Source organism: Lampetra planeri, chromosome 13, assembly GCF_965212315.1.
Source record: "Lampetra planeri chromosome 13, kcLamPlan1.2.h2, whole genome shotgun sequence".
Lineage (NCBI taxonomy): Eukaryota > Metazoa > Chordata > Hyperoartia > Petromyzontiformes > Petromyzontidae > Lampetra > Lampetra planeri.
The window spans coordinates 2,522,255-2,544,086 of record NC_136119.1 but is presented as its reverse complement, the minus strand read 5'-3'; the positions used below and the strand labels follow the sequence as shown (position 1 = coordinate 2,544,086).

Genomic DNA, 21,832 nt, shown 5'->3' with positions numbered 1-21,832 from the left:
TAAATAAAGTTAATTACGTACGTGCGCGAAGTAGTTAACTTACTGCTTCAGAAGGCGTAAGGGTGTCAGTTGAAAGCATGGTCTAGGGCAGGGGTCGGCAACCAAAATAACAAGAAGAGCCATTTCTTTCCAATTCGGTACAAAATTCAGTATTTCAAGAGCCGCAATGCATCTATGTACATACTGTACATACGTACATATCGTCAAGAAGCAGCCCGTAAAGAGCCGCATGCGGCTCCGGAGCCGTAGGTTGCCGACCCCTGGTCTAGGGTTAATGCAGACTATTCTAGATTTGAAGCTTTCGTGACTGCAAGGAATCATCTTCTTAGGTTTTTTCGGTAAAGTCACGTAGGTAAAACATCAAAATGAATGAAAATAAAATAAAAAATCACGACGTTTCGGAGGCAACACAAGTCTCCGTCATCAGGTGGGACCGTCACAGCCAGATTAGCTGCATCAAGCTAATCTGGCTGTGACGGTCCCACCTGAGCTGCATCAAGCTAATCTGGCTGTGACGGTCCCACCTGATGACGGAGACTTGTGTTGCCTCCGAAACGTCGTGATTTTTTATTTTATTTTATTTTCATTCATTTTGATGTTTTACCTACGTGACTTTACCGAAAAACCCTAAGAAGTTAATGCAGACTAGTATCCCTCTGGGGTGGATAGATTGAGTTCTAATTTGTGATAAATCATAATTGGAGATACCGTGGGGAGACTGGCCCCCGTCAAGCTTTGGGCCACAGAAGCCACCAAATAGCATTGGTTAAAGAGGCCTGGCAATTGACGAGACTCAGAAAGTCGAAACCGTAGAGGGTTTGCCTACCTAAACATGTCAATAGAGAGTATTCGTTTAGAAGGCCCATGAGCAGATTGACTAACCTGTTATTTACGTTGAGGGACTTTTGTTTGCTCATTTGAATGTATGTGGAGATTTCATAATCAGAATCTTTATTTAGACTGGAGGAATTCAATGAGCTATGAAGCTCTTTTTCGCAGATGTCCAGTTGCTGCTGTTATTGTTTATTTGTATATTCAAAGTTCGGTTGGGGGGTTAACTTTGTTATTCCTCCAGGGTAAGTAAATTGAGTCTCAACTTTGTGGGACGTCAGCAGTGGTTATCCCATGGTAAGATTGGCCCTGCAATGGGAATGCGTAATTTCCACCACAGTTTCGAGGTTCTAAAGTTCAATAACCACCTGCCCACGCCCATTCTCATTTATTTGAGTCTGGAAAAACTTGCAGTTGATATGAAAAATTGGGTTTTTATAGTTGCATAACTATCAAAACCATCGGGCAGTTTTAAGGGGTGGGGTTTGCCCTGCCAATTTCTATCCTAGAGCATTTATAATGAAGCTCTGTATAACTTATAGAAAGCAGCTAAGAAGTCAGCGGGTGGTGCATTGTTACCGGAAGGTATTCCTTGTGTTATTGTAATTGTTGAATGTTTTTTTTAGCAGACCACTGATTGATATTGGACTGTTTTGTGACAAAGGCATTTGGGGAGTGTCCCTTGCCAGACCCAGTGGGTGAAGCTGAATGATTAATTTCAGCGTATTGTTTGTGAATGATCTGAGGCTAATTGTACATCAATCCGCATTAATTACAGAAATATTGTAAAAAAAAACTTGGGTTATTGTAAGGCCTAGAATTGACATTAACCCAACCCCAGTTAAGCGTATAATTGGAGAAATAAGGGCATTTATACCAGTGGTGGTCACTGCCACAAGGTGGTCGGTAGTTATACATTACAGACCATGTAACTGAATAATCTACAAGGCTGGCTGATAATAATTGGCTGTTGAATTTTCAGAAAAAATACATGTGCATCATTTACTTTGTGCTGGGGACTTTTTAAAGGGTGACCAGTTGACACATTGTCCAAGAACCTATTTAAAGGGAACTTATTTTTCAGGAGGTGTAATGTCCTGGCTAGAAATCGTTTTTATGGTGTGTACCTGTCTAGGCTAAAGTATAAACTTCTCCACTGCTAGTGTTTACACTTGAGAAAACAATGAGATGGGGAACTAAATATGAGCCACTATCAGCTTTGTCATGGACTATGCTAAGAAACAATTGAGCATTAACGATTGTGTGTCCACAGAAGCTGGACCGATGCATGGCCACCGTCACCTCCATGATCGTCAGCGTATCAGAAAGGGAGGCCAACGATGCCCTCACTGCCCACGTAAGTGATCTTCTTCACAAAGAGCAACAGCGAATTTAGCTCGCACAAAAGAGTGAATTGTATGTTCAGAGGTCTCTATTCCACATCCACAGTTTCCTCCCCTCAGGTCCCTGAAAATTCTACTCTTGAGATGTACCAGTATATTCAGGGCCATGGTGGCATATGTCTATTATAACACAGCACCTTGGAGATGAGGTTAGTGGATCATGCAAATTTGTAAAATTTCAGCATCTGCTAGGCTACATATTGGCTAGGGGAACAGAGTACAACATGTGCATTTGTGATTTAAAGCTTTCGTGACTGCATGGATTCATATTCTTGGTTCTTTCGGTAAAGTCAAGAATATGTGTATTTGTGGTTTGCGTGAACTTTTGAGTGTTCAATCATATTCCTGGTTTTTCGCTGGATACACCAGTTGCTTCCCACATTTACAATAATACTATTTTATTTATTTATTTTATACCTACATGACTTTACCGAAAGAAACAAAGAGTACTAAAAAGGGGTTAAAATATCTCAGGAAGAGTCATTCAGCTCCGTGAGGCATTCCTGGATAAATAAAATACTTTATAAGTAAAATATTCCATCCTACCTTGGCAGACATGTCTACATGTGCCACAATGCTAGTATCATTGATTTGACCTTTTGGTTCACCATATTTGCTGTGCAAAATTAATAAGAATCCCATGAATAATTAATCATGCTGAGCCCTTTTAGACATTGTCTTGAGATGCAGTCCGATTTTGTAACTTTATAAATCAAAATTGTATATCGTATTCATAACTAGCGGTTGAATTATGCATCGATTCGTCAAAGAATATTGTTTCAATGCTTTTCGAATTTTACATTGTATGTAATCGGTAGACGTGACCCATGCAGCCGCTAGAAGCACAACTATTCACACAGCAATGATGTAAAAACAATCGGGGTCAATAATCCACTGTTAAGTTATGTTTCGCAGGGTCTGTGTTGTAGACCAGTTTGTGGATTTTCACTTTGTGCAGTTTGCATGGGAACATTTCACCGAACCATCATAAGCAATTGTATTGCACTGTGTCCGTGTGTAGGTATGTAAAGGAGCACCACAGCATGAGGAGACGTGTCTCGGGCTGACGGCCATCATCTTGACTGACCCAACCCAAGCTGCCAGGGTAATTACTCTTTCACTTCGACCGGAAAGCGATAATTATGCTGCGTTGTAGCTTAACTTTAGCTACTACTGGTCATTTCATTGAGGTCAAATTACACAAAAGTGCATTTTATGGGATGGTGTTGCAAACAATGCATACGTCTCCGATTAAAAACTGACATGAACTGGGCGTTTTTTCTTCTCTCTAAGCGATTCCACAACCCAAAGTTAACAATGCACAGTTTGGCTACGTTCACTGCAACGTGAGAAGTAAGTGCTGCCCTTTCCCTACCCCCCAGAACCCAACCAACCAACCACGTCATCCCGCACTACCCTGTGGTTGCTGGTAAGTTGGTTGGTTGGTTGGCTGGCTGGTTGGTTGGTTCCTGAGAAGTATGGAGAGATCTTTGTTGTTATTTTTATTCTAACTTGGGTTGTATCAGAATGAGAGTCTATGTCTTAACAGTGACGTGCTGCTATGCAAATCGAGATTTGAGATTGAACCGTCTGCTTTGGGCAGTGCTATCGGGACCTGACCCTGGTGAGTCGGGATGGACTGGGGCTCGTCCTTGCGAAGGTAAACCAGCTGCTCATGGAGAAGTTCTTGAAGATGCACGACGTGGCCAGGAACCAGGTGAGAGGAAAAGGTGGTCGGAAGATGCATTGTAAATCAAGTTTACATGTCATAAATTGATCCATGGTGGCATTATATAAACATCACAAATTTGGATCTTTGTAAATCGGACTTTTGTAATTCAGAGTCCACCTGTAATTGTCATTAACACTGCCTCCTAAATTTAAACTATCTAAGAGGCTGACATTGGGCAGCAGGCCTTCAACAGAGCAGAGAGACCACCTATATAGTTATTAAAAAAAACTCAACAATTCCATCAACTAGCACTGCCTAAAAATAAAGAAAATATTGGTGAGATTGCAGGCAATGGCCCTTCTTCATAGCATAAGGTGGACCTTTTATTTGGCAGGCCTGAGAAGCCTGGGAAATATCCACTGAAGTTGATATGAACAGTTTAGAAATGACGAGCAGTTGAATATTAACTAAGTTTAAACATAATCCTACAAAGTCAAACACATATTCATAATCTGATGTATATTAAAAGTAATCAGATTTCAAAATGTAGAACAGCATTATGGGAAAAACATTATTGGCCATTGCACATTCTTACTTTGAAGGAGCTCTATCCTGGGTGCTGTCTTACCTAAATGCTGGTATACAAAAGGCCGTGGGTTCGATCCGGACCCTGACTCCTATATATTTGGAGTTTGCATGTTCTCCCCGTGGTCGCTTGGATTTTTCTCCAGGTCCTCCGGTTTTTCCCTCCACATTAGAAACATGCATTTAGAGTATTTGGCTGCTGTACATTTGCACGTGATAAGCCACTTCCTCGAGCTATCGTTTGTGGCCAAGTGGCTTCTGAAAAAGAGATACATAGCTCAGTGGGCCTTACCTGGTAAAATAAAAATAGTAGTTAATAGTTTAATAGTTAGTAATAAAATTAATTATTGCAATTCAGGATCATGATTTGTTCCAGGAATCGATGTGTTTTACATTGTGGTGAAGTGGCCCGCTCGTGGCTGCAGGCGTCACATGAACCCATTGCGTACAAGCTAAAGATATAAAAGCATCGCTTCTAAACGCACACAATTTAATGCATGTATTGTGAGCTTAAGAATCAATCTGAATCAATGTATCGATGCATTGTTACACTTCAGTTAATTCTACCAAGCTATTGTTTTGGGTCGTAAGGTGGACATTTAGCCTAAGTGCTATTTAAATGTGCCTGCTTTGGAAATAGTAGCTGCGCAGGCTGTTGGCGTCCATCGTACACCAACACACGTGCTAACAATTAACTGACAAACCCCAAAAGTAGCACTGTTTTGACTGTAGGGTTAATGCGTTATGGCAGAAGAGTGGGGAAGGTTGGACCTTCACAAGTGAAACATTGTTGAAGTGTGTGATTGAGTGGTTCAAAGCCAGGAGTGGTGCTGCCTTTTGGCCCAGCACAGCTATGGCTAAATATAGGGGAATGTGAAAAGCACGCTTGTCACAGATGTTTGTAATTTGGGCAAAAAAAATGGAGCGTTGCATTCTAACCAGGAGTCTCAGAATAACATTTGTCATCAACGTCAAGCGTACAAAGGATTCTGTATTTGCCACTGTTTGCTTGAAAATCTCGTGGCTGTGTTTTTTAGCGATGTTAAAAGTTTGCCACTTTAAGGAAATACAATGTTAATTGAGCAGTGCTCCATTCCTGCTAGAAGCCATGTTGAGATGTTATGCAAATTAACTTGCAAGGTGGTGTGTGTTTACGGTGGGAATGGCTGACGTTGGCTTTGAAATTACTAAAAAAGATACTTTAAGTTTAAACATTTTTTATTCCAGGTAAGAGTGAAATATTCTGACATACAAATCTCGGTCGTAATTATTCTAACAAAATTTTTTTCGTAGTCATTACTACAATTTTTGTTGGTTTTTGTTCTAAACTGATCAGCAAACTGATCAGCTTTGCAAAATGACTGTTCTGCATTTTGTTATCATTGTATGCCACGAAAATTACATCTGACATGAAATGTAAAAAAGTAGTAATGCTTCCAAAGTATGCTGTTGTTCTTTCAAATGCAACATGATTAATTACGCGTATGTACCTTTTCCCCCTTAATATTTACTTAATATGCTTTGCGGGGGCTTTTATTTTTAATTTTACTGAAATTACACTTAAGCAGCGGTTGCTGCTTTAATTAAAGATAAATATTTTTTGTTTTCAAAACCAAATGAATGGGGAGTTGTGGTATGATCTTGCATGCAGAAAGGAGTTGTTACAGTTGGGCTTGAAAATCAAATATTCTCACAACATTGTCTGAATGTCTTTATTTCCTCTTCCGTCACTTCCAGCTGGTTTGGTTGGTCCGAGAGGTTGTGAAGAATGGAGTGATAGGCGCCGACGGGGTCACCATGACGCTGTTAAAGCAGATTGCAGGTGCGCACCATCAGGAGGACCATCCTGAAACTCACTTAATCGCCCCTATCGCAGTAAAGAAGTCACAGCTTCTCGAGACGCTGGCCTTCCTCAAGAGATGCCGCCGATCTGAACTCGATAATTTAGACAAGACTCCTTGCAGTCACGAAAGCTTCAAATCTAGAATTAAAGTACACAGTGTTACTCGTGTCAACACATACATTTTTCTTCTTGGTTCTTTCGGTAAAGTCACGTAGAAGGGAAATAGTAAAATAATAAAAACATAATAAAAGAAAAAATATATTTTATTTATTTTATTTTATTATATTTTAAAAGATAAAAAAAATATTTTACATTTTTAATTTTATTATGTTTTATTTTTATTATTTTATTATTTCCCTTCTACGTGACTTTACCTTTATTTTAATTTTTTATTATATTTTATTATATTTTAAAACATAATAAAATACAATTTTATTTTAAATTTGTTATTTTATTATGTTTTATTTTTATTATTTTATTATTTCCCTTCTACATGACTTTACCGAAAGAACCAAGAAGATGAATCCCTGCAGTCACGAAAGCTTTAAATCGAAACACATACATTGTTATCTTTGTTTTATACACATCTGATCCATTGTCTTCCCAAGCCATTGTGCAGTTTTGGTCATTGTACAACATTAAGTGGTTTTAGAGTGGAACAGAATATCCATTAAAGCCTGACATGCTTTGAAATCGAATAACCTTCCAGAAGTGGCCTCAATGTAATTTCTATGAAGTGAATATCAGACTCGGATGACATTTAATCTGCACACCGCAGCTATTGTATTGCATTAAGTTGCAGTTTTGCTTTATAGGTGGGGATACAAGTCCCAAGAATATTTGGTTGGCAGAGACCGTGTTGGACTTGCTAACTGACTACAGGTACGTTTTGTGGTTCGCAGCGCGCGTTGAGCCCATGAAATTAAAATAACGTAACTACTATTTTGGAAGTCATGTCTCTCATTAAAGAGTTTGTTGTCCTGCATTGGTTAATATTCTTTATAACCTTGTCAAACTGCTTCTCCTCTGCGTTTTTTCTTTACGCGATCAATATTTTGATTGTTAATGTATTTTTAAAATTGCATACTTGTCCCTTGCCATATGCAGTTCTATGGGGATGCTTTGTAAGTCAAAATAGTTTTTTGTGTATATTTTTGACAGGGCTTGTAAAAATATTGGCATACACAGTCAACTCTCAATTAGCCGATGTAATGGCGAGTGGGAGGGAGCGATGGCCTAGATAAAAAAAATCACGAATCAAGGAGAACAGGAAAATTGGGCTCGAAACCCTGTCTGTTTTTACTGTGTTGTAAAGTCATTCGTTTGTCAACATTTTTGCCCACACCTGGGTACCGACTCGACAAGCGAGCAGCAGCTAAGGTAAGTGTGAGCAAGACGAATTCCACACCCTGTCTGTCCCCCCTGGGTAATCAAGAATAATTGATTGTAATCAACAGTGACAGCTACGGAGCCTAAGTGTTGAGCGTGGTGCTGGGCAGACCCCCATTCTCAGACAGCATTGTGGTGTTTGGCTTATAGGGAGTGGGTGCTCAAGAACAGCCTGCTTGTGTCCATGACGGTCTATACGTTCCTGAGGATCATCGTGGACCACAACGGCAGCCCAGCCCTCACCACCCTCCGTCAGAAAGAAGTTGACTTCTGCATTACTCTGCTCCGCGAGCGGGTAGGTGAATTTCAAAATAAAATCTCCGTATACATTCCCCTTAAATATTTTTTATGTGGCCATTTCAGTAAAATTTCGAGCTCCACGGTTATGAATGTATGTTGAACTTCTTTTGCACCGTACGTAGCCAACCGTGCTAATCGGTTATTTTAACCGAAGCACTATACCCTTCAGTTATCCAAGGACTCCATTGCAGAAGAAATATGTTCTCACAATGTATTCTTACCTGGCTTCAATCAAATTTTACAACAATTACTGCTTCTCATGTTTTTTTGTGTCCCTATTCAATTACAACCAATTGTTTGCAATTGTAACGTATTTCCATTCACAATTGCAAATTATTAATTTAATAAGTTACTTTCTATGACGAGTAAAGTCAACATAGCATCACGCTCTCTCCATTTACGTCCACCTTTTAATTTCCGCTTCCATTACTGTCGATGCGTTTTCTCCTTGCTGCGAGCGCAGTTTGCAGACTGCACAATGATTGGGCGGGACCTGGTACGGCTACTACAGAACGTCGCCAGAATCCCCGAGATAGAGAAGCTCTGGAGGGACATGCTGCACAACCCACAGTCGCTGAGCCCGCAGTTCACAGGTAAAGACGCCTGCCCGCCCACCCGCTCATACCAGCCAGTTACGCTTCACGCTCCAGCGTTCGCAAGTTATGAGCGGCCCTTCGTCAGTTGCTCCTCGGGTGGTGGCGATGGTTGGACGGCCATCTTCACGTGTCGCTTGACCCAGCACGTTCTGTCGCAGCTCATTAATCGCGTCTCTTGCAGGCATATTGCAGCTCCTGCAAATGCGAACGTCAAGGAAGTTCCTCGCATGCCGGCTCACCCCCGATATGGAGACCAAACTGCTCTTCATGATGTCAAAGGTATGGAATTAGCAGCCGACATGCTGGCCCTATTTAAACAAAGACAGCCTTGATAGTAGTTTTGAAATTTTCTTTTTTTTCCAAACCAAAATACAGGAATGTAAACAAAAGACAATATTCGCTCCGCCTAAAAATGAAATATTATTTTTGAGCCCATCAGTCAGCCTATTGGCCTTCTAAGCAAACAATTTAAGGCCATTTGTTTTAAGCAGGTTAGCTCTGGACTGGTTTTTGGTTTTCTCTTCCTGTAATTCGATTTTCGCCATCGCCGTTTCTAAACTGTGGTTCTGCGACACCCCACCCGGTTTGCTCACAGGTGCGGTTCGGGCAGCAGAAACGCTACCAAGACTGGTTCCAGCGACAGTACCTGTCAACACCCGACAGTCAGTCCCTACGCTGCGACCTCATTCGCTACATCTGTGGGGTGGTGCACCCCTCCAACGAGGTGCTGTGTTCTGACATCCTGCCCCGGTGGGCCCTCATCGGCTGGCTCCTCACCACCTGCACAGTGAGATTCCTCTTGCGTTGTCTAAAAGCAAACAAACGCGAGTTCCCATACACACCTGAGTGCATTGTGTGATTGGACTACTGAATATCAATGACTGACAATTGCAGTGTCAATGTTATATTTTTCTCGTAACAATATTTTGTTTAGGGGGGAGCAATTGAACATGTAGCGATTTGCCCTCCACCCTGCGAATCGATGATATGTGATTTGTGTCATGACCTGGGTAAAGATTTAATATTTTTTGTTTGTTTTGGTAGGATTCACTCATTTGTACCATCTTGTCTGTATTGTGTGTCTAGAATGTACTATTGCCACATCTGTACTGGCTTCATCGTTTGCTTTGTCTATTTCGTGTTTTGGTTACTGTTTGTCAAATGCCAGTAGCAATTGATTGATTAAAATGTATTATTATACTCAGCATGCTATGACTTTGTGATTCATAATTGATGTGTTTTGGGTTAGAATGCAAGCATATTACACAATAGTTGAACTCTTAGCATATGATCGGATGTAATCTACAGAGACACGTCATGTATAAAATTACCCAAATTTTGCTTGCTTCTTAGCATTCTGATTTGCTGAAAAACCAAATCAACTCGTATATTTGCCAATGTGACAACTTTATTTGATTCCCGTTGTCGGCTAGTGGAGGGTTATAGTTATAAAAATTACATACCTACATGTTCTAACTCAAAGTAAACCAATTCTAATCATGACTATTCGTGATGACTTTGTAAGAAGATATGATTTTCGATGTTTGCATATTTTACATGATTTCATGGAAACCCCACAGCTTCCTGAAATCCTGCAGCTATTATAGGTTTTACATGTACCACGATGGCAAAACAATATCTTATCAATCAAATATTGACCCCCTAATGATGACACTAAATCAGGACTATTTATTGAACCGTGCAGGGTATGAGTTGTCACAGCCTTGTTGGAAGCTTAATTGTTACAAGCCTAATTGCTGTTGGGTATCTAATAGTTGTGATTACTTAAAAATGTGCTGAAGTTGTCTATGTTGTGCTTAGGTTGCTTGATGGGTTTTTCCCAAATGCAGAAGTTCTGACAGCCTCTCACATCCTTCTGTTTTCAGTCCAACGTGGCAGCCACCAACGCCAAGTTGTCGCTGTTTTATGATTGGCTGTTTTTCCAGCCTGACAAAGACAGCATAATGAACATCGGTAAGGACAACTCTCCTTGTTCCCAAAAGCAATTTTTGAAAAAAAAAATGTAATTGCGAGAAAGTAGGTATTTACGGTCATATAAACTCATGCTACCCCCCCCCCCCCCCCCCCCGCTGGCTTGAAGTTTGCCTGATTGCACCATGGAAACGTTGACACTAAATAAGGTCTAATTAAATGCATTGTTTCCATCTCTTGGTTATGAAATATAATTACCGGGATGTTAACGCTTCACAATTATTAACAAATTGTTTTATTTTTCAACAGAGCCTGCCATTTTGGTCATGCACCATTCTATGAGGCCTCATCCAGCAATCACAGCCACGCTGCTTGACTTCATGTGCAGGGTGAGGGCTTCTATGTTTTCATAACAACACATTGCCCGCTATTACATGAGTAATTTGAAAGTGTATTGCTCAACACATGCGTTATCCTTGATTTAGTAATTTTTTATCCTCAAGATACTAATTGTGTCTCGGCTGTGCGGCTTTATTATCGCTGCCAAGCTAATTGTTATCTTAGTTGGCCGCCTAAAAAATTTTAAACGCAATCTCGCGTGGAGATTTTTAGGAGCCAACCAGTATGCCAGGATTAATGTGTGGCTGTCTCGACTTGCAGATAATGCCAAACTTCTATCCCCCGCTGGAGAGCCTTGTTCGACAGGGGGTCTACAGCTCTCTCCGCAGCATTCTGGAAAAGAGGGTCCTTCAGTGAGTGCCACCAACCACCCACACGCTTATCGTCCTAAAGATGAATTATTGTTCACAGCTGGCCTCCTGCCGTGCGGTCGCTTGTGCTATTTCTGCCCAGAGTAAGGGACGAGCAGACAAATGGATCTAAATAAAAAATATATACATATTCGAACAAAACGGATGAACCATTTGCTCAGGGTATAAATAGGGAGGTAGCGACGCATCGACTCATCAATGAATTTCGATACTTAAGCTCATGTGTCAAGTGTAGTTTTGTTTAAAAATCGATGTTTTTCGATTTGTGTCTGTTGCATATAATAGAGGTTACTTCTCTGCAACCACTGGAATTGCTACCATTCACTTAATTGTTCATAGATATAAATTATTATATATTTATTATTATATATTATTCTTTATAAAAATGTGTGACCTGCATTTCTAGAGAGGATTACATATGTATGTATTGTTGAACTTATTTCGCACTGTACGTAGACAACTGCTAATCGGAGGTGTGGGGGAAAGACAACAAACTAAATACAAAAATCTGTTTTAAAGAAATTAGTTTTCAATCTAGATTTAAAAGTGCATTGCTTCACTAGCTTCCTAATATTGGAGGGAAGAGCGTTCCTGATGGCCGCAGAATCGCATCTGAAAGCGCATGATGCGGTGACCGTCTTAGTTCGATGGATAGCTAAAAGCCGCGGCGAGGATAACCGGAGTGTGCTTGATGGTTTATGCTCCTTGATGAAATCAGCAAGGTGTAGTGTTCATTTGTGGCAAGCACTTTGTGTGTAATGAGTGTGAACTTATAATATATTCGTTCGGCAACCGGAAACCAATGCAGCTCGGCGAGCACTGGACGGACATGGTCGAATCTTACAGTACCCGTCACGACACGTGCCAAAGAATTTTGTACACGCAGCTTAGTAATGTTTTTGCCAGACGTACTGTAGAGTAGTGAGTTGCAATAATCCAGCCTTGTCGATGCTATGCTACATGCCACTGTGTTGAGCTCATTAGTTTGGGCATCAAAGTAGGATGGTAACCTTAATCCTGAGCCTATTGTAAATGTTTTAGTTACAAAAGGTATTCTTATTGACAAAACTGGTTGTTTTTTTTCTTATATAAAAACATTGCACCTGGAAATTCCCTCGAGATGGGTGTCCAGGGTGTGAATTGGCTCATATACAGCAAAGACGTAATGATGCGTATGCAAACATGTTAAATCTAAAACTTATACAGTATACATTATAAAATGCATATCACACCTCGACAAACATATACTAATTATATGATACATACCGCCGTTCATATAGAATGTACTCTAGCTGTAACACTATATGAATGAATGAGTGAATGTCATTCCGGTTTTGTCTGCTTACTAATGAAACTAGATCACTGTCAGGAGACTGTACTGAGCAACGTCGCCTCACACTTTGACCCAACTGTTTGGATTCCAGGTCCCTGTCGCCACTCTTTGACAACCCCAAGCTGGACAGAGAGCTGCGCTCAATGATCCGGGAAAACTTCTCCGAGTTTACCAGCTCTCCGTCGCCTCCCATGGAGGGCGAGAAGCCCCTTCAGCCACAGCTGCATTTTCTCGATGAAGGTAGAATAAAAAAAATATTTTTTCTTTTCTTAGCACAGTCCAGTCTGCTTCTTCAGTGCTCTCTCCAATGGAGTGGTTGGCGACAACGCATCTCTAACTTTTAATTGTGCTGCGTCAATAGCCTACATTAGTCCAGTGCTATTAGTTAATCAATCCACTGCCTTTTGCTCTCTCTTTCCCCTTCTATCATCCCTGGTACGGCAGGGATGATAGAAACAAAGTAAAATCAGTTGCATTAGTAAAGCACAAGCCACTTAAGTGTCCTAAGTGCTGTTCTTAAATGAACACCACTAAAAGCATACATTCATTGGAAGTAAACTAATATGATTCCATACTCCGTTGTTTTCATTTTTTTAAAATAGGAGCGTTAACCCTAAACCCTCCAAATCACTGCCCACCACCAACCACCGCTGACCATTGCTGCCCATCACCACTGCCCAGCATGATTGCTCACCTTTGGTCACATGGCTTAAGGACCGTGACATGGCCTAGGGCTAGCATGTTTGCCGCTTGTTGCAGAGGTTCACGGTTCGAATCCAGCAGCCACTCTGATTAATGCTGCGAGTGTATTAACCGTAAAAATACATATCCTCTGCTTCACAGTGGATGCTAAAGATCTTGTGACGTAATTCACAAGAGTAGAGGCCTTTGTGTGCCGCTGTCATGGTCCAAATACACCAAACTTGAAAACACCACCGGCACAATTAGTCCATTGGAATATGCGTAGCAATCATCGCTCCCTGCTGTGGAAACTTGGAAGAAGGTGTAATGGGATATTTTTGGTTGTGTATTTTGTTTACCGAGATGTGCTGCTGTATATGTGGATGTTACCATTCATCCCACCACCCCCTCCACCCTCCCCGACCCCCCCGCCCACCCCCGTTACATCAGCGGTTAAAGCGGACGATTTGCCTTCGACCATGGAGCCCGACAACCACATTGGGGAGCGAGGAAAAGATGAGTGTTGCTTCGACGCGACAGAGGCCACCTTCAGCGACGAGGAGGAAGAGGAGAAGTCGAAAGGTGCTGCCCTTATCGATCCAGCCGGCAGTTGAAACTAATGTTTATCAATTATAATTTGTGAACACGTTACAGCCCCTTGTCAGCCAATTGCTGGAGGAAGGTTGTTTGGCTATGATTTACAGAATCACAAACTGTTAATTTGAATTCATGCACATGGATATTTTCAGAATCAGAATATGTATTGAAACTGGAGGAATCCACTGAGTTATAAAGCTCTTTTTCACAGATAACGCAAACAACTAAATTGACAACCCAGGTTGACACATACCCCTGCAAAATCTCAAACTCTAACCAAGTACTCCCCCCCCCCCCCCCCCCCCCCCCAAAATAGCATAACGCAATGGATGAATAAAATTAATTTAAAATATTTAAAATACCCCTACTCAACTACAGGCTACTCTTTGTGAAGGCCAAACATCCGCACAACAACCCCACAACACCTTAGCCCGCTTGTGCCACGTACTTTGTACGTTGGGGCGTGCGGCGGAAAAGAATCGGTCCTCGGGTACTGAGCCGAGCGTCGCGTTGCCGTTTGTCTCGTGAACATACGAGCAGAGCACGCACGTGTTGCAGGGAAGAAGGTGGAGCTGAGGTTCCGGCCGATCCGGGAGGCGGTGTCGGAGGAACCCCTGGATGTGACGCTGTACCTGGAGCAGCTGGACGAGTCGCTGAGGGACAAGGTTCTCGCCCTGCAGAAGGAGAGGTGAGAATTTTGACCACACTGGTGTTCGTGTAAAGGGCAATAGGTGGTTTCAGCATTTTTCAATACATTGGGGTAATTGTGCACGTAAAAAGGCATCGACTCATTGATTAGAGTAAATTGTTAGCGTCATGACTCGTGCATAGGATTCTGCGTGTAAGAATTGATTTAATTGTTTTTGGATTTGCTGTGTGTAATTGGTTCACGTAACCCTTGCAGCCACTAGAGGTGCTACATTCACCAAAATATGAAGAAGAGTTATCAGTTCTTGAATAAAATCACGACCCCTTCATTACATCTTGTGGGGTGGGAGGGGTCGGAAGACCCCTCCCACCCCAAATGCTTTATAAATCACAGTGGCAGTGATTTATAAAGCATTTTTATGATAAGCATATATTCTTGTGTAATAGTGCAACCCTAAACAAGTTTTTATCTCAGCTATTGCGAACCAAATCAAACCGAGTGAAAGAAACGTAAGTAATGTACTGCAACTCTCATTAGAATCATGATCTGCAGGGGTTAAAAATTCTGCTGGTTGTTTTTTATGTATGATGCCCTTAATGATTTTCTGCATCCGATGGATCCTGACAATACTGTGCCTTTTTTTGCAGTGACACCGAAACTCAGTGTGAAATAATGCAGGCCATAGTGGAGGTCATACTGCAGATGGTAAGCTAAATTATGTGCAGTGATGTTTGTCACAGTTATAGTTCGATGTTTAATCACATTCAGGTGATTTTATCATTATATCACTTGCTTGTTGTAATTGTACATTCATTATCTTTGTATGTTGACCTGTTTATAGTGCTCATGTCCTTATTGTGCTAATGTAGAAAGTGCAAATCGAGCAAGCATGAAATAATCAAGAATTGTTCAATTTACATGTGTTTGGTTAAGTTTGAAATTTAGAAAGCTGCTTCTCAAAATCCTTAATTTAATAGCAAAATTTTCTCATTAGTTTTATACGCTTACAAACCCAGAGCCACATAATGGCCTTTGTCCCGAGAAACCCTTGAATAGGCAGCTTCGATAGACCTGAAATGCCTTGACGAACATAAGCACTGTAATGAAATTTGCCTGATTACTATATGTCAAGCGTTCTGCGGAGAACATGCTGCGCGCAGTGTGCGTCCACGCTGTTAAATGCGGTCACGTGCGCATGAATCATGCTTTGTGTGTACTCGCTCACGCGCACGCGCGTGCGTCATCAGGATGATTTTGACGCGGAGATGGCCTGCCCGCTGGCCTGCTGCCTCATCGAGCTATTCCGTGAGCAGTTTCATGGCGAGGTTCTTCCCGAAGAGATCACAGAGGAGTGAGTGGCTCAGCCCCTGCCCCCGACCACGACCACCCCCCACCTCCCCCGCTTCCACCACCACCACCACAACCACCTCCTCCTACCCCCTCCACCGCCCCTCGTTGTCCAGCAAAGGCTGTCAACCCCCTCCCGCCTCCACCCGCCCACGCTCTCCACTCCACCGCCCACTCCCGTTCCCCTGCCCCCACTTTCTTCCATCACTCCCCTGTGTCTCCACTTACCTCGGTTGCTCTTATGCGAATTCGTTTCTTTGGAAAAACATAAAACTTTGATGTATTAAGGCATTCACACATGCGTGATGTTCTTTGAGCATATGCTGTATGTGCGTAGTTGGATATGGACATGCATAAATGCATGGTTATGAATGCAAACATAAACACACGGACATTTCTCTAATTATTCCAAATCCATTTTTAAAACATGAAACTTTGCAGCCATGAGCTGTGTCTTACGTAGATTATTTTAATCTATTTCATGTTTTATGGAAATTGTAAACAAAGTTTGGATTGTTACGCACTTCATGACATCCCGATCCTGAGAAGCTCGAAGTAAATGTAATGTTTTTGTTGTGAAACCAATGGAACAATTTTGAACATCACAATTTATTTATTTCTGAAATTACTAAAAAAATGGTCCTTTGTGTCCTTATCGGATACCGACATTAGTTCTGTTGTTGAGATTTGCGATAAAGGGATGCGCTACATTAGCCGCCTTCTAAATGACTTGGCTCACAAGGAACACATTCTCACAACGTGGACCAAGATGAGAGTTTCGTGTCTGCAGCGATGACGAGATCATTTTTTCTCGTGCGCCGAGATTCCTCAAAGCTTTGTTGTGCTAGCGTCAACACAACGGCCTTGATATTTGATTTATATTTCCTACTGGTAGTGGGTACATCATTATGTCTTAACCTTTGTGTGCCTGATCTCTAACAGGGAATCAAAGGTCTTGTTTAAAAGCAAAATGTTGATTCAAATTCCTCCATGCCACTCTCATGCCAATCCAAGGTAGAAAGCAGAGTTCATTTAAAACGTATCTGTGGATATCATTTTCACATTATAAAAACATAATGCAAATGTATTCATTCTGTCTCATTGGCAATTGCATCAAACGCAGCCGTTTGAAAGCTATGACATTTTACATAGAATGTGACAGCTTTATTTTCTGTATGTTTAACATTTTTATTTTTGTTATTGCCTTTGCTAAACGTAAGGTTCAAACGTGATTTTATTTTGTCTGTAATGTCTTGAGCGTAGAGTGTTAATGGTGACGTGTCGCTTGTTTTCTCCCAGGTCGCTGGAAGAGTCCGTTGGGAAGCCTATATACGTGATATTCAGGTGGGTCCCGTCGGCGTTATAGGTCGAACATCAAGCGTATAGTGCAACTTGACAGAGTCCTAGTTAAAAGGCGGTGACGGTTTTTAAAGAGGCGCGGTCGGCAGGAGACTGAACACGATTGTTTATGCGTACGTTCCGTGGTTGTCTTACGCGTGCCTTCACCAGGAACCTGTGTCAATTTCAAGAAGATGATGACGGCTACAGCGTGCTGCTCACCCTGATGTCTGAGCTTTACCAGAAACAGCCCAAGATTGGCTATCACCTTCTGTACTACCTGCAAGCCAGGTGCAATGGATAGCATATGAACTCTCAGCCCGTACACACAAATTAGTCTGAACAGCCAGCAAACATTCAGTACATCTTTACATATTTTGTCGAACGTTCATTCGAATGACCATTGTGAATCAATACATGCAAAACTCCTGCTGAAGATTGTGCACGTAGATTCCGTTGTATTGGGTGCGGTGATGGTTTCCCACTTTACTGTATCTCAGAACCAGTTCTGTAAATATTTGACTTGTTGGGGATTTCTATTTAGTAATTTGAGCGAGTTGAGTCGAGTGCGCTTACCATAGCAGCTCCATCTGGATGTGCATTGCTATGACTTATTATTTTTTGTTGTTTGAGAGAACGACCATTTCCTGCATTCCAGCAAAGCGGCGGAGGGCAAGACGGCCGTGTACGAGTCATTTGCACAGTCGACGCAGCTGGGCGATATCTTCACGTGCCTCATGTTGGACATGAAAGCCTGCCAGGAAGACGACGTGCGGCTGCTGTGCTACCTCGTGCCACCTATTTACACCAAGGTAGGCACGCCGCTAACAAAATTACAATTCGCACCCCCAGCTTCCCTGGATCTCAGTTTTGTAAGTTATTTTCGCTCACCCCCCCCCCGCCCTCCCCCCATATAAAAATACATGCACCTTGCTCATGGTCCCCACTGGGTGGGGCAGTGAAGCCCACTTTTCCTCCTACTTTAAACCCAGATGGATAAAGTTCGGGAGTAGGATCCGTGGATTTTCTTTACCCTCCCTCTAGTAGTGCGGTTTGTGCTCTTCTATTGAAGAAAAAAAAAAATTCTTCCCCCCTCGTTGGATTTATCACGATTTGCACTCTCAACCCGATTCAAGAACCCATTTTTTATTATCTCGGTTTCACTCACTCGTTTGTACATCATTCTCATGACTTGTCGTGGGGTAAAGTCTTGCGTACTCACTTCTTCCAAGATGCCTGACCAGTGTGGAAGAGTAGACAGGGACTCTCTAGAGCTCCCTCTAGTGGAGATCGTTCTGCCATCAGTGGCAGGAGCAAGTTATTGCCAGGCTGAAAGTTTACTTTGTGCACCAGCCAATTTCTATAAATAAGTCATAAATAATTGATACACAATTAGCTACACATAGCATAAGTATAGTATAGTGCTGGTACATGGTCTGTGGAGTGTAAAGCGTTGTTTGAAATGCACTGTTACTTTTGAGAACGCATTGAGCCGTGTGATATTCAGCAGATCCTAACGTGGTTGTGACAGTCTCCATTATTTTCCGGCTTTTGTTGACATAATCGTGAATGCGCTTATGATTTATTAAATCGTTTCATTTACCATTTGCTAACGTGCTCGCCGTTTCGTTTCAAATTTTTTGTCAGTTTGACGACGTCGCACTGGGAAACAGCGAGCTGCTGAACATGATCGTGGCCGCCATCGACTCGTTACAGGTGGGCAGCAGCGGGAATCCACGTGCTATTTTGTATTATTTGGAATTCGCAAACTAGATTTGTGTGAAAGGCTCTCGCGCGTTCACTTGCTTGTGCCGGACAATTGGGATGTGAATTTGTGCTGGTAGACGTGCGAGTGACAGGCTTGTGACGTGGATGGAGGCAGAGGTTGCTTTGAAGTCAAATGCATGTCCTGTGGTGACCGGTGGATTGACTGAGCCACTCTGTTGAGCGTTTTTTTTAATATATAAAAAACAATTTCTCAATCGCATCGCTCGTGTGACTCATAGGGCAGTCTGTTTATAAAAATGAACAATGCGCAGAGTACAGGATATCGTGCAGCGAAGCTAGAGTTGAATATCGAGTGAAGTAATTTTTCTATCCATTTATAAAATAATGCACCTTATACTGTGATCATTAATCATGCATGCCCTGCTTACGTATAAGAAGCTATTTTCTCACTTGTGAATACTTGGCGTATATGTTTAAAAAACCCAATTTGTGAGAATACATGCAATTTGAATCTTGCCGCACTTGCGCGTTTAGGTAGCAAAATTTGCTTGCAGCCAAAACATTTATTGACAGATAAAAAAAATGATTCTTTGTTAATGTGTTCCAGATTGATCCATGGCTTTTAAGAGCACATTAATGGATTTTATTTTATACACTCATTGAAGTAGGTTTATGGTCACTCGTAAAGACATCCTCTCATTTCTTTTTAGAGTCTACACTTCTTAGAAATCCCGACGGCTGACCGTAGGGAGCCGTTGATACTGGAAAAGAACATATTAACAAGGGCTTTGTTTTAATTATTATTTCATAATGCACTTCCAGTTTCTTTGCCATAATTGAGTCACCACATATGCAGCCATGCTGCAGCATAATCAGAATTTACCCATAAGAGCCTCACTGAGTCTTGCGTCGTGAAATTATTCATTGCTGGAATCGCAAGTTTAGGTGATCCATAAAACAGCTGCCTCAAAGTCCTGGGTTATAGGCATGCGACACCAGTTGCAGTGCTTGGCCACGTGATGTGCGATACCATGGTTATAGTTTTCATCAAATCACTGCGAATCATCACATGACTAATGCGTATAATTTGTTTTCGTCTCGCTTAAAATCCTGGGGCATTTTAAATATTAATTGTGGGAATTTTATTCTGTGTTTCATGTGTTCACACGTTTACGATGACTGCGAGCAGAGTAGTAATACTATGGTGCTGTTTTTACTCTCTTGTCTCCAGCTGCAGGAGATGGTTTGCCAGGTGATGCTGGGAAACCTGGTCATGTTTCGTAAAGATTCTGCACTCAACGTACTCAGTGAGTACCGTGTTAATATTACACCTCAACTGCGAGTAGCGTAACACCAGACTGAACTTTATTAATGATTGGATTACGAACTTAACTCAAATTACTTAACTGTTAAAGTATTTCACAAGCATCCTTCCTTGAATGTTTGACACCCACCATCTTGAACATTCATCTTCCTTAGGCCGGTCAACGGTAGAAATGCTTTAATGTTACTTAGCCTGTCATTTAATGTGCAAGATTGCTAGAGCACAGCATTTCATCTGCTGCAGTTATTTCAACATTGATTTTCAAAGTGAACACAACAAATGCTGAAAACACAATATATATCATTGGCAAAATGCTGCGGAAAAGCTGAACGTCAATTTAAAAACGCACAGAATGTGCGCACAGCATCTCACAGGCATTCACTGTTGACACTTAACCGTGTTTTGCGTAGGCACCAGTATTTGCTCCCTATTCATAAATCGCTCTCGGCAGAGGGCACATTCAGAGCGCGCGAGCGACTGCACCGCCACAAGCAATCAAGCGATCGCACATCGCCTCCGCGCAAAGCGCCGCGGCCTGGGCTCACCGGAGGGGTAATTTGGTGGTGCAGGCAGTTGGTCATTCGCGCTCGTAAGCTTTCGGTGGTACCGAGGGATTGCAGATTGCGATGAGCGCAATTATTTTTACACCAAGCCTTCTCCATGCCGACTCGGCGCGAGATGAGTCCACGTGTGCGATGACGATTTATACGCTCCAGTTTGGCGAAGTACCCCGTGTCCCCCAGGTCTCTGAACACCAAGGGTTATGGGCGATTCAATTGATGGTTCAGCTCATGATGCCATATATCGACACTGGAAGCCTGCGCAGCTACTATTCCCAATACAGGTTCATTTTAAATCACGTGCAGATTAAATGTCTCTCTTGCGATATGAAACAAAAACTCGATGTCGTTAGTTGAAGTGTTATGACGTGTTGATTAATCGATTAATATCGATTTTTAAGCTCATGACACGTGCATCAAATTTTGTGAGTAATAATCGATATATTTTTTTAATTCTTGTACGTTGTATGTATTGGGTTCCCGTATCCCTGTCGAGATAAGAGGCGTCTTAATATATTTACCGCAGTTAAAGAAAATAAATAACAATTCTTGAATGGATTCACAGTACGCATTCTTGACAATTCACCAATTCACCCAGGGCGGTGGGGGTTCGGCGCATTGCGTTGAAGCCTTTGGAAGAGCAATTCTATTTCAAGTGCTTGATATTTGTGTATTTGCATTGACATGGTCAAAATTTGAATACAATATGATTTTAATGAGTTTAACACGTAGGCTTTCATGACCAATATCATCCATAATCAGAGTAAATGTTTTAGATTTGGTCTCCAACACACCGGTGTGCTGTACTATTAACAAATTGGCATGTTCTGTTTACGTGACAAACCTTACTAATTGACTGTCGGGTGGTGGCGGATTTAACGACACATTTATATTTACGCGATCTAATCCCAAAAAACTTGTATTGTGGATAATTTTAATGCCATTCTTGAGACA

The 21,832-nt window shown here is 41.8% G+C and overlaps 1 protein-coding gene across 6 annotated transcripts in view; it reads left to right on the top strand.

Annotated features, from left to right (window-relative positions):
- LOC144721905 (integrator complex subunit 3-like) overlaps positions 1-21,832 on the top strand; it is a 39,856-nt gene that overhangs the window by 802 nt on the left and 17,222 nt on the right. For 3 of the 6 annotated variants that reach the window (XM_078599849.1, XM_078599848.1, XM_078599847.1), the window contains exons 2-23: positions 2,105-2,188; positions 3,256-3,339; positions 3,838-3,951; positions 6,229-6,313; positions 7,150-7,216; positions 7,874-8,018; positions 8,487-8,616; positions 8,801-8,898; positions 9,215-9,406; positions 10,506-10,593; positions 10,861-10,940; positions 11,212-11,303; positions 12,746-12,894; positions 13,786-13,917; positions 14,473-14,620; positions 15,229-15,286; positions 15,829-15,932; positions 17,228-17,272; positions 17,438-17,557; positions 17,925-18,078; positions 18,914-18,982; positions 20,226-20,301. In XM_078599849.1, coding sequence (XP_078455975.1) covers positions 2,105-2,188; positions 3,256-3,339; positions 3,838-3,951; positions 6,229-6,313; positions 7,150-7,216; positions 7,874-8,018; positions 8,487-8,616; positions 8,801-8,898; positions 9,215-9,406; positions 10,506-10,593; positions 10,861-10,940; positions 11,212-11,303; positions 12,746-12,894; positions 13,786-13,917; positions 14,473-14,620; positions 15,229-15,286; positions 15,829-15,932; positions 17,228-17,272; positions 17,438-17,557; positions 17,925-18,078; positions 18,914-18,982; positions 20,226-20,301 — 2,314 coding nt within the window. Of the gene's footprint in view, positions 1-2,104; positions 2,189-3,255; positions 3,340-3,616; positions 3,664-3,837; positions 3,952-6,228; positions 6,314-7,149; positions 7,217-7,873; positions 8,019-8,486; positions 8,617-8,800; positions 8,899-9,214; positions 9,407-10,505; positions 10,594-10,860; positions 10,941-11,211; positions 11,304-12,745; positions 12,895-13,785; positions 13,918-14,472; positions 14,621-15,228; positions 15,287-15,828; positions 15,933-17,227; positions 17,273-17,437; positions 17,558-17,924; positions 18,079-18,913; positions 18,983-20,225; positions 20,302-21,832 lie in introns of those variants that run through there. The other 3 variants (XM_078599851.1, XM_078599850.1, XM_078599852.1) reach the window with 2 other exon arrangements.